The following is a 12,272-nucleotide window of genomic DNA, read 5'->3' as shown; positions in this document are numbered from 1 at the left end:
AAGTAAGCTTTTGGCTTGTTTTTGCTTTTTTTTTTTTTTTTGGCTGTACTGGGCTTTGAACTCTAGGCCTACACCATTAGCCACTCCACCAGCCCTTTTTTGTAAAGGGTTTTTTCAAGATAAGGTTTTGCAAACTATTTGCCTGGGCTGGCTTCGAACCACCCATTCTTAATAGGACTCTGAGGGAATCCCTGGCCCCTGCCAGTGTGATGGGTCCTGAGACAAGGCCTGGGACTTGAAAGACACTAGGTAAAAAGTTGTCATGGGACTGAATATAGTCAAAGTGCATTATGTGCATGTACAGAAATGTCACGGGGAAACCTGGCAGTTGTACATTTGTGTTTTTGAAGCAGGGTCTCTCTATATAGCCCAGATTGGTCTCAAATTCATGATCCTCCTGTCTTAGCCTCTCTAGTTCTGGGATTACAGGCATGTACCACCCACACCCAGGTAGTTGATACAATTACTATACGCTAATTAAAAAAAGAAGAAAAAAAGTTGCCCTCCTCAGTGCAACAAAGAAAGCATTAACACCGGGCAGTGTAGGGTTGTTTTAAAAAGTAGGTACAAAAATAGCATTTTAAAGTACCAAACTTTTCTTTTTTTGTCTCCCAAATACAGGGGAGTAAGACGACTGTCTTGTCTTTGCTCAGGATTTAGAGTTTACATGCAGAGGGTTGCATGCATTCGAGTACCATGTTGGGGTACTCAAATACTGATAGAAAGATCTGCCTCTCATGAGGTCTCATTCCCACATGTGTATTCTAATTAGGGGAAGATAGGTGGGTGGTCCAGAAAAATCCCTACCTTGTCCTTGAGTGGCCTCTACAGTTCATAACAGAGAATCTCAGCCTGGACTGCACAGTAGAATAATTTGGGTGAGATTTTGGAAAAAAGTAAATCTAATCTGGAATCCTAATTCAGGTCACAATGGACTTATTTTTTAAAAGCTCCTTAGGTTCAGCCAGTGGTAGAGAACCACCTATTTAAGCAAAGATTCTGTGGAAGAGAGACCTAAGCGGTGCCCCTGTCTGTCCCTTGGGAGCTGTGCTGTGAACCCTCTCTGCATTTGACAGCCTTACTTAGTCTCTTGTCCATCCAGAATGATCGTAATGTGATGGCTAAAGCAGCTGAACGCACTACAGTAAGCATTTCTGGGGACTTATGCCACGGTGCATCCTCACAGCAGTGTCTGGGAAAGCATCTTTCTAGTATGGAAGAGACAAAGACAGAGAGATGAACTGGTCCAATGCCCAAGGAGGTGGTGGCCAGGCTTTGAACTCTGTTTATTGGACTCCAGGCCCTGCACACTTCACACTGTGCTATTGTATTGCCTGTCAAGGGTGTCAATGAGTCACTAAAACACTCCATCCTACAGTGTTGCCTGCTGAGATCATAGGGCCTGTGAAGGCCAGGCCATTCACAAGGAGGGAGATTGGGTTGACATTAGTTAAACGTGCATGCTAAGTAATGCATCTAATTGCGCTTTTGAAAGAGGTGTCTGTTGACTGTCTTCTCCCTGCCCCCCACATCCTCCATCCCACTTACTTCATATCACCCCAGCAGACTTGGAGGGCATGATAGCAGGAGACAGGTTTGTGTCTATAGACAACCGTGTGGCCTGCCTTGCTGTCTTTGCTGTTTACTATATTCTGGTTTCCTGAGAGCCAAGTGGGTTAAAAGTCTGTTTTCCAGAGAGATGTATTTTAGGTGGCAATTTTTCTATAGGGTCAAAACAGGTCTCTTTGCACAGCTTGATTTTGCCCTTGTCTGTGAGGATTCAGTTAAGGACAGAAGATCCACGGAGGCCACGGCGGGGCCCAGCGTGGTGGTGCATGCCTGTAATCCTAACACTCATGAGGACCCAGAGTTTGAGTTCAGCCTATGGTACAGTGAGACCATGTTTCAAACAAATAAAACAAAACAAAAAATGGTGATGAAGGGGACAAAAGAGAATAAAAGTCAGAGATTTAGTCAGAAGCATTTGTGTACCCCCGCATCCCCAGATTCACGGGGTGCCTGGGTGGAGGGAAACTACCATCTCCTCTTAAGAAGTTTCTCTCATCCAAACTTTGGCCTCTGGTTTGCCAGCTAAGGGAGCAATGGTTTAATTGAGTTTGAAATTGACCCTGAACTTTTGCCTTATGGAATTGGCTCTACCCTGTCTATGGTTTTGTTTATTTTCTCCCTCCCAAAATGTCTACTGCCAGAGGAGATTTGCTCCTGTGATTAGTGCATAGTCACAGTCCCTGATTTGATAAATCAGTCAGCTGCTGCCTCCTCTTGCCATGGGTCCAACAGAAGCTGTGCAGCGTATGTCTTTGAGGATGTCTGGATGCTCTTAGGAGTAGTGGCTCTATAGGGCCATCTGATGAGGAAGGGAGGGGAGACCTTGGACCTGGGGGACGTGCCAGTGGATGGGCATTGCTTCAGGTACAAGTGAGACAATGTCGGGGGTTGCTGCCAGTTTTCTGATGTGTCACCTGCAACTGCCAGAAGAACCCTGGATGCCTCGGGTATGTCCTAACATCCACTGGTTTTCAGGAAGGCCACCATCTGCTTGTCTCTGGGGAACATAAGCCCCCTTGGTGCTGGTTTGCACGACTCAGATACTTGGTGTTCTCCAGGGCAGCCGAGGAATCTGTGTCCCAGGGCTTCTGAGTGCTAAGGGAACACAGCCATTGGCAATGCAGTGTGGGCTTTCTGTGGCTCCTGAACATCTCCTGATGTCCAGATAGCCTCATTTCTTCTGCATCCGGGTTCTGAATATTGAGGAGGAAACAAAGCCTCTTCATGTCATGCACGCTCCACCCAACCCCAGCCTGCAGGGCTGGAAAGCAGGTCCTAGAATGACCCCTGTGTGTTTGGACATTGACCTCAGTTTGGGACCGTGTGGATGTCCAGTTTAGGCTTACAGAGGCTTCATCTAATTTGGTGCATGCCCCCAGGGTAGGGGGCAATCCCTACACCCGACCCAGGTGCCCTACAGCTTAGGCTTCCTTCGAGTCTGAGCCTCTTTCTACATCTGACATCTAGGTTGGTGGTGTGGTTCTCATAGCTTTCCCTGCAGGCTGTGTGGCCTGTGTCCGGGAATTGATGAGGACAGCTGGGCTGGAATTGGCAAGCGGCCTCAGGCTTGCCAGCTTGTTTGTCACTAGGATGCAGGAGTCGCCTGAGAGTCTCAGGGGCAAGACAGCAGCCAAAGAAATACTGGGCCTTCAGTTTCTAGAATGGGCTTCTTTTGTCTGCTTTCCGAAAACCTCTGCCCCTGGTGCTTTGTCTTGAGATTGCCAGGAATATGGGTCACTCATTCAGCAGTGGAAGCCAGGAGGGAACTCACAGACAAGAGCATCTCTGATACAGCTGGCCCCTGCCTGAGGCTTAGTGACAAGCCATCCATAAGCAGATCCTGGCATCCACCAGAATCAGGCAGCAAAAAGGGCATAAGAGGTATAAGGACTGGGGCTATTTACTTGTCCCCCCCAAGAGGGGCTCAGCATTCTGGGTCTCTGACCTACTTTCATTGGATAACCTCTTATTTTATTATTTTATTATTTATTTATGAAAGACTGCTCAACTCTCTTGTGTGAAGGTTAGAAAGTTGGTTGGCTTCTCTTTTGTCCCTTGACTCTCTGGCACTCACCTCATCTCCCTCTCCTACCTGCCTCTTCAGTTTACCTTCTGCATTTGGAAACAAGCTCTCTGTCCTGTTAACTTCACCTTTCCTGGTATTTGGGTCCCTTCTTTACACTCAAGAAGAATGCTCTTTCACTGTTGTGTTAGTAATTAGGGTCCCCGACTGGGACCAGGGCCCCCTGTATCAGATTGTGTATTTGGGGTTGACACTGTCTTTGCCAAGTATAACCTGGAAAATGAGGTTGAGCTTCAAGGTGAAGGGCTCTGTGGCCACTCGGGGGTCTGTTCCCATTGGATTATCACATGCCAGGGGCTTAGGGATAGGGAATGATGTAAAAATTTTGATGTCATTCTTGAAAGTTTTTGTTACTGGGCATAGAACTCTGTTCAACACTTTTTGCCATTTTAGTGATCGCTCCTTTCTTGATTGCTCTTTCCAGCCTGTGGGCCAAAGCTGACCAACTCCCCCACAGTGATTGTCATGGTGGGCCTTCCTGCCCGGGGTAAGACTTACATCTCTAAGAAGTTGACTCGCTACCTCAACTGGATTGGCGTCCCAACGAAAGGTGAGCCAGTTCCCAAGGGTAAGGACATTACAGTCAGTGCTATGATTCTGCTTGCTAGTCCTCCCAAACTGCAAAAACTTGACCTTCTACCTCCTGATGCTAGCACTTATGGGCAGGGCCAATTTGGGACAGGTCTGTCCCTAGGTTGTAGGGTCTGATTGTGCCTTCCATTCTGGCCCCACCCTTTTCTATTGGGTTTGGTCTCATTGTCCATTTTCTTCTTTCCTACTGCCCTAAATCCTGCCTGACTCAGGTTTCACCTCCTTCATGAAGCTTTCTGTGGTCACCTCATTCTTTGTGGACCTTTTTCCTTGAAATTCAGATTCCTTGTCTGATTGTCGTTAAGTGCTCTCTGTGTTATCGTACTATTGATGACATGTTTCTGCATCTCTGCTTGGTCTTTCCAACTAAATGGGAAATGTTCTGAGGATGGGGACTAGTTTTTATATTTGCTCTCTCCACTGTGACCAGACAATGCCAATAACTTTTTTGGGGAGTGTTGGGGATGAACCCAGGACCTTACATGCTAAGCAAGTACTCCTCTATCCCTAAGCTACACCTCCAGCCTCTCCAGTACCTATTAAATGTATTTTTCCATAGCATTGTCTGTTATGCCAGCAGGGGAATGGTTGACTAGGCCTGGTGGTGGTGTGAGACCCACTCACTTTTAGATACCATAGGCAGAAATCATTGTCCCTGATTTTTTGCTACATCTGTGGCTATCTGTCTGTTCTCACAGTCTTAGTCTGTGGTCCTTGATGTGAGACTGGGATTGTGGCTGGACCGTATGAGACAGCCTCAGGTAAAGCAGATGGTGGTGAGCACTGTGGCTGCTTCCTAGCCCACTGCCTATAGGAAGGTGATGATAGACCTAGACCAGGAGGGAACTCACACTGCTTTCTGTATTGATTCATCTTATTCAGATTGGTGTTGGCTGGCTTTTTTTTCAGTTGGGAGTTCTCCCCTTCCTCCTGGCTCATCAGAGCTGTTCTTGTCTTTTCCATATAGTGTTCAATGTGGGGGAGTATCGCCGGGAGGCTGTGAAGCAATACAGCTCCTACAACTTCTTCCGCCCTGACAATGAAGAAGCCATGAGAGTCAGAAAGTAAGACACGAGCTGCCTTGCAGATGCTGGATTTTGGTTTCCTTTGTTTTTAAGTTAAACCAGATTCTGTAAGAGATAAAGAAAGCCAGACTGGTGTGGCTCTCCGCTGGTGGCCAGTGTTACTCCAAGTGTCTTGGCCTCTCTGAGACTCACTACTTTGATCTGCTCCTGGATGGTCTAACTGAGCTGATGTGAAACAGGTCAACAGCAGGCACATCCCAGGAGTGAACAAAGTCCTTCATCAGAAATCATCTGTTTGCATTTGAAAATGGGTCTCTTGTTAGGCAGGAGGAGATGGTGAAACCCTGATGTGAGGTGTTCAGCCCTGGCTGTGCATTAGAATCAGCAATGAGCTCACAAAGATCCGAATGCCAGGCTCTGCCCCAGGCCTGGTCCACATGAGGATCTGTGGCTGGGCTGTCACCCCAGTTTTTTAAAAAAGCTCTCAGGGGGATGATTCCAGTGTACAGCTCAGGGCCTGAGCACCTGTCCTAAGGGGACCTGAAACCATGTGCATGTGGCCTCAGACTAGAAGCATGGAGCAGCTTAGAACTACAATTGCCAGTTTCTGTGTCAAGAGAGTGGGGGGTTTCTCGGGCTTCCCCAGCGATGGGTCCACTCTGACTTGTGGCTTCTCTTCTTGTGTGTTGCAGGCAGTGTGCCTTAGCTGCCCTGAGAGATGTCAAAAGTTACCTGACAAAGGAAGGGGGACAAATTGCAGTAAGTCTGGGGAATGCAGTCAGCTCATCTGCAGTCATACCCCACTCTCACCCCCAGTAGCCAAGAGCCACTGTAGGGATGGCACAGACAGGGACAAGTACCCCTGGTCCTGGGGATTGAGGGAAGCAGGTGGCCATAGTAGCCAGCAACTTGAGAAGGTGGTCTTGGAATGGATGTGGGGGCACAGCCATGGTGTCACCCACTCCTCAATGGAGAGCTGGGCATCATCTTGAAGACAGACAGGACCTGCGTTGCTGCCAGCCACAGTTGCCTATGGCCCTTCCTTGTTCCCCCTCCCACTGAATTATTACTGCTGGCTTGTTAGCTATTCCAGTCCCTCCCCTTCTGTCCCTGAGAGCTGTAGGTGATGGGGGAGGAGCCAGGCAGGGCACAGTCTCTCCTGGAAGAGCAATTTTGGGGCTTATTCCTGGAAATGACTTAGTGGTTTTAGTAAATATTGATCATTACACTTAGATTCTTCCCGACCTTTCCCTCTGTCAGGTTTTTGATGCCACCAATACTACTAGAGAGAGAAGACATATGATCCTTCATTTTGCCAAAGAAAATGACTTCAAGGTAAGCCAAATTTCTTGTTCCATCAATATCTGAAGAGAGGAAAACACCTCAGGGACCAGCTGATTCCCTGACTCCTGCTTGATCCTTTGCCTCCTACTGCCTGAGTTCTCCCTAAACATAGGACCTGAAGATGGCAAGACACTCAGTGAGTGATAACTCAGAGTTATCCCTCCATGAGGGAGGGCGAAGGACACGATGGTACAAAGATGGCTCTTTTATGTCTTTAGGAATGGACGAATGGTGTCCTTCCTTCTTGCATGACATGATGACATCACAGTGACTGTGACAGTTGACCCTTTGTGATACTGTTTTCTAACATTTCTGTCTTGCTTCTACCAGGCGTTTTTCATCGAGTCTGTGTGTGACGACCCTACAGTTGTAGCTTCCAATATCATGGTAAGACAATCAGGAAGCCCTACTGAAATCCTACAGAAGTAGGAGTCCCAGTCAGGCTGTAAATAGTAACTGAACTCTCAGGATCAATTTCCTCTTCCCATTTGTTGTTGGTTGTGTCTGAGAGGTAGATACAGGAAGTGAGAAATGCACAGGGATATTAACTTAGAAGCAAGGTCTATGGTCTGGACATGCTTTGATGTTATACCCAGGCTCTGTCCAGGGTCTTTGAGCACAGTTAGTGGTGCACAGCTGGGACACAGGAGATCAAGGGGGAGGTTGGGAGAAGTTTCCACAGGTGGCAGGAGCTTGGCAGCTGAGTGGTGATGGGGCTGCTGTGAATAAAGGAAAACTGACAGAAGGCTGTGGGTTTGTTTTTCTGCTGTCAAGGTTCCTAATAGGTAAGAATGGTGTGTGTAAACAAAAGCCTGGAGGCCTGGAATGCTGAAGGCAGAGCTCCCAAGCTTGGGAAGGCATGGTTAGAGCTGCCTTCCTGCTAATGGAGCTAACGAACCTACAGTATACTCTCCACCTTGATTTCACTGTGCCAAGAGGAGCTTGCCTGGGTAAATCCAGGGTAGTTGGCAGTGCAATTTGATTTTTTACATCATAAACAGAAATGCTTACTATGAAGACTATCCCAAGTTACCTTCTTATGTTATAGATCATTTCTTTCCAGATAAATGTATCAGAATAAGACATAAAGAAAAGCAGTTCTTAGGGGCAGGGAATGCTGTACTTCTGCTACCTTCAAATTCTCATCTTTAAAGGGATTAGCTTCTCATATTTTAGTCCTCTTCTTCAGGGCAGTGGAAATGTTTATAAGCTTTTCTAAGGAATGAGTTCATATTTCAGGAAGGACTATTTGAATTGAGGAAAATCAGTTCAAATGACTTCCAGTGGCTCCAAAGGAAGAGGCTCAAAGTACAAGGAAACAACTTGCAGTAAGCTAAACAAAGGGCTTCGCTGTGTTTCTTTGGTTTGGCTTTCCTTGTTCCACTTGGTAGTGGAGCAAGTGCAGCTGGGAAGTCGTTTTTCCCCAGTGAGCACTCACCAGTGTGCTTAGCTAGGAATTTTTCTTTTAGCTGGTTGTCCATGAACACAGTTCAGAAATCTCTTTCTCTGTTTAAACTTCAAAGCAACTTTGCAGGTTATGCACAGGAATTGTGAAATTCACATAAAGTACACAGAGCATACAATGGACCCCTTTAACCCTTTTGGAGTGTATCACATTGTTGTGCAACCAGCACCACCATCCATCTCCCCACTGGAAGCTGTGCACCCAGGAAATGTGAGCTCCCCATTGACTTAGATCCTCAAGCATTAAAAAAAAATACTGAGTTTCCTTAAAATCTCCCTGGTTCCTCTGACCTACTGTCTAGTTAAGAGGAGATGCCTTGACCCAGAAGGGCAACCCTTGAAAGGGTGTGGGTACAGAGTCTAGTTAGAGAAGCCATAATCAGAGACCAGCCACAAGTGGGTGATGCCTCTGTCTGGACAGATGGAGCCCACCCAAGGTCAGATGCCTCCCTAGCAGCTAGTAATGCACTTTTTTTGATCAACAGCCTGCTCTTGGTGTAAGGAGCGCTGCAGATGCTTATGTGGGATTTAGTTGAATGAAGGACCAGGCTGTCTAGTTGCAACTTAAATACTGGACTGATCCTGACCTGGAGGATGGGTTAGAGGTTTTTATTATGGGATCCTTGAAGGTTTCCTGTGTCTGTCTTTCCAGCCAGCAATTCTCTTTCTCTCCTGGATGTACTCTCCATGTAATCATGAGGCTATGAGTCAACCCCCAGTTTCTTTCTTTTTTCTCTTAAATGCTGGGTAGGATAATCTTTATTCTGAGCCTTTCTGGGCTTTCCCCTTTTGAAAGCCCCAAATCCTGCTTAATCTAGGCAGAAAGCCTTCCAACGTGATTCATCAGCTGCCTCTTTGTGGTGTTACAGGAAGTTAAAATCTCTAGTCCTGATTACAAAGATTGCAACTCGGCAGAAGCCATGGACGACTTCATGAAGAGGATCAATTGCTATGAAGCCAGCTACCAGCCCCTTGACCCTGATAAATGTGACAGGTAATTCTAGGAGGAGACCATCTATGAATTGCCTACATTAGGGATTTTTATTTATTCTTTGTGTCCCACGAAGCATTTGCCCATAGATTGTTCTATAGATACTCTTTAAAAATGTCTAAAAAAATTCCTTAAGGCTGGTGGAATGGCTCTACTGGTGGAGCACCTCCCTAGCAAGCATGAAGCTCTGAGTTCAAACCTCAGTACTGCCAAAAAACAAAAGAAAAAAAAATCCTTGAAGCCAGGCATGGTACACACCTGTTATTTCAGTATGTGGGAGGCTAAGGCAGGAGGAAAAAGAGTTCCAGACCAGCCTGGGCAAACTTAGAGAGGCCCTATTTCAAAAACAAAAATACAAACCAAAGGGCTGGGGTGTGGTGCAAATGGTAGTGCACCTATTTTATCACACAAAAAAATGCTGAGTGCTGGGCGTGGTGGTGCATACCTGTAGTCTCAGAACTTGGGAGGTTGAGGCAGGAGGAGAAGAGTTCCAGGCTAGATGGGGCTATATAACAACAACAACAAAAAATCCCCAATTTCAAATCTGTATTCAATACAAGTATTTATGCCTCTCTATAAGAGTGTAGGATATAAATGTACAGTTGAGCACACATTGTTTCTGCCCTCTGAGAGCTCCTTCTTTTTCTTTTCCGTTCTCTTTCTTCTGTCCTCCCCCTCATGTGGGAGGCCAGCTGGCCTCAACCAGACCCTGCTGTGGGAGTTGTGCCTCACTTTTATTTTACTCTGACTCCTAGAGAGGGTTTGTGCCCTGGGGGAGTGCATGGTCCAACATGGCAGCTCTCCTAGGGAGCAAGCCTTCTGGAAGCTAGAGGCTCAGGGCTGGCTGTGCTGTCAGGGGAGGCCTGCCTGGTGGTCCTCAGTGGCATTTCTCTGCAGGGATTTGTCACTGATCAAAGTGATCGATGTTGGCCGGAGGTTTTTAGTGAACAGAGTCCAGGACCACATCCAGAGCCGTATTGTGTACTACTTGATGAATATCCACGTGCAGCCCCGCACCATCTATCTGTGTCGGCATGGGGAGAACGAGTTCAACCTCCAGGGCAAGATTGGGGGTGACTCGGGCCTGTCCAGCAGAGGCAAGAAGGTAGAGGAGAGAAGGGGACAGAGGCTGGGGGGTGACCTGTGGCAGGAAGGAGGCTGGCTCCCATGTGTAGGGAAGTTTTAGGTCCCGAGGGAGAAGAGGGTGCATTTTCTGTAGTCACCTGTTTGCAGTGCTTTGCATCTGTGTGCGCGCGTGCATGAGCGTGCTACCAAGTGTGGATTGGGAAGGGGAGGACAGCCAGGTCTCCTGGGCTCTGAGGCAGGCGTGTGGCTGACACTGTCTGGCCACAGCCTTATGTGGGGGAATATGGATCCAGCCCTGCCTTTGGTTGGAGCAGGAGCCTGGAGTCAGCCTGCTCTCTCTTCTCCCCACTCTCTCAGTTTGCCAACGCCCTGAGCAAGTTTGTGGAGGAGCAGAACCTGAAGGACCTCCGTGTGTGGACCAGCCAGCTGAAGAGCACCATCCAGACAGCGGAGGCGCTGAGGCTCCCCTATGAACAGTGGAAGGCGCTCAATGAGATCGATGCTGTGAGTGCTGGGAGGACAGGCTGGGAGCAGGGAGCTGTCCTGCCAATCTGCTGGAATTGCCCCATGCATTCTGGGTGGCCCTGGGGGTGTGTCCCCTGGAGTGAATGCTGCTGTTTCCTCCAGGGCGTGTGTGAGGAGCTGACCTATGAGGAGATCAGGGACACCTACCCTGAGGAGTACGCGCTGCGTGAGCAGGACAAATACTACTACCGCTACCCCACTGGTGAGGTGAGCTTGGGGGTCCCCTCCCACTCTGTGACTTGTCTCCATGCCTTCGCTCATTTGACAGGTAGTGGTCAAGGGTGTAGTGATGTGTGCTGTTTGTAGGGTTGACTGAGAGAGGGCTGTGAGGCCCCCAAGTGAACCCCATTACCAGCTAGCTGGGTGACCCAGGGACCTTCCTGGATCAGTTCTGCAAGCTCATTCCTAATGCTGCCACCTTGGACTTGAGAATTCCTAAATGGAACCTTGTAAATAGCCCTAAGAGAGGTGCAGCTGTATTTTCCCATAAGCAGAAGCGAGAAGCGTGCACACATCTCTCTGCTGACATATGTAGAGGCGAGGATGGTGATTCATTACAGGCGAGGGCGTTTTCCTAGGCTGCAGGTGGCTGTCCAGGGTCTCTTGTGTTGGGCTCTGAGTTGATGCTGGTGGAGTCAAGGGCACATGTCGCTCAGTGAAGTGGCTGCTCAGAGTTGAATGGATGTGCAATGCAGCCGTGCTCTGGGAGGGTGGCCAGGACTGTGTGTTGACACCTAGTGGGCGTCCTTCCTGCACTGGTCACATCTCAGTCCCTGACAGGCCAGCATGCTGTCTACTTCTTCCACGTTGGTCCTGGCCCATGGGGACCCTGCTTATGAGGAGTCGGGAGGAGTGTGGAGGAGGGCCCAGTGTGAAGAGGACCTTTGCTGGGTTTTTTTTTTTAGATCACAACCCTACACCTCTTTTTAGCTTTTAAAAAATTGATATAAAGTTCCTGGAGCATAAGATTTTACTACCCTTTTAAAAATACATGAGTCAGTGCTTTTTTTTTCTTTGTTTTTCCTGGTGCCACAGATCAAACCCAGAGTCTCATGCATACTTGGCAAGTGTCCTAACCACTGAACCCCCATTCCCAAGTCTTTTTTTTTTTTTTTCGAGACAGGTTCTCACTATGTAGTCCAGGCTGGCCTCCAACTTACAATGTTTCTGCCTTAATTATCTGAGTGCTGGGATTACAAGCATGCACCAGCATGCCAGGCTCAAGTCAATAGTTGGTATCCTCAGGGAATTCGCTCCAGTACCCCTGTAGATACCAAAACATGTGGTGTTATTTGCATGTAACCTGCATACTTTATACTAATGTAACAACACCTACTACAATGAAAATGCTGTGTAAATGGTTGTTACACTGTACTGGTTAGAAAGAAAAGGTCGGTTCATGTTCAGGACAAATGGAATTTTTCCCCAGTTTGTCATCAACTCACAAATACAGAAGGGTGCTCTATTCACAGTGTCAGGCTCCCATCACCACTAACTCCAGAATCTTCCTCAGATTTGTTAGCAGTCAGCCCAGCTTCCCCTCCCTCCATCCCTACTCTTGGCAACCAGGAGTCTCCTTTCTGTGTTGGTGGAG

General features: G+C 47.8%; 1 protein-coding gene across 8 annotated transcripts in view; it reads left to right on the top strand.

Annotated features, from left to right (window-relative positions):
- Pfkfb3 (6-phosphofructo-2-kinase/fructose-2,6-biphosphatase 3) overlaps positions 1-12,272 on the top strand; it is a 99,873-nt gene that overhangs the window by 75,478 nt on the left and 12,123 nt on the right. For all 8 annotated transcript variants that reach the window (XM_074056716.1, XM_074056718.1, XM_074056717.1 and 5 more), the window contains exons 2-10: positions 4,077-4,202; positions 5,211-5,307; positions 5,961-6,027; positions 6,529-6,603; positions 6,943-6,999; positions 8,946-9,070; positions 9,965-10,172; positions 10,511-10,657; positions 10,781-10,885. In XM_074056716.1, the coding sequence (XP_073912817.1) occupies positions 4,077-4,202; positions 5,211-5,307; positions 5,961-6,027; positions 6,529-6,603; positions 6,943-6,999; positions 8,946-9,070; positions 9,965-10,172; positions 10,511-10,657; positions 10,781-10,885 (1,007 nt within the window). The remainder of the gene's footprint in view (positions 1-4,076; positions 4,203-5,210; positions 5,308-5,960; positions 6,028-6,528; positions 6,604-6,942; positions 7,000-8,945; positions 9,071-9,964; positions 10,173-10,510; positions 10,658-10,780; positions 10,886-12,272) is intronic.

The sequence above is a fragment of the Castor canadensis genome, chromosome 15 (assembly GCF_047511655.1).
Source record: "Castor canadensis chromosome 15, mCasCan1.hap1v2, whole genome shotgun sequence".
In the NCBI taxonomy this organism is placed as follows: Eukaryota; Metazoa; Chordata; class Mammalia; order Rodentia; family Castoridae; genus Castor; species Castor canadensis.
This window is presented reverse-complemented; position numbering and strand designations above follow the sequence as displayed.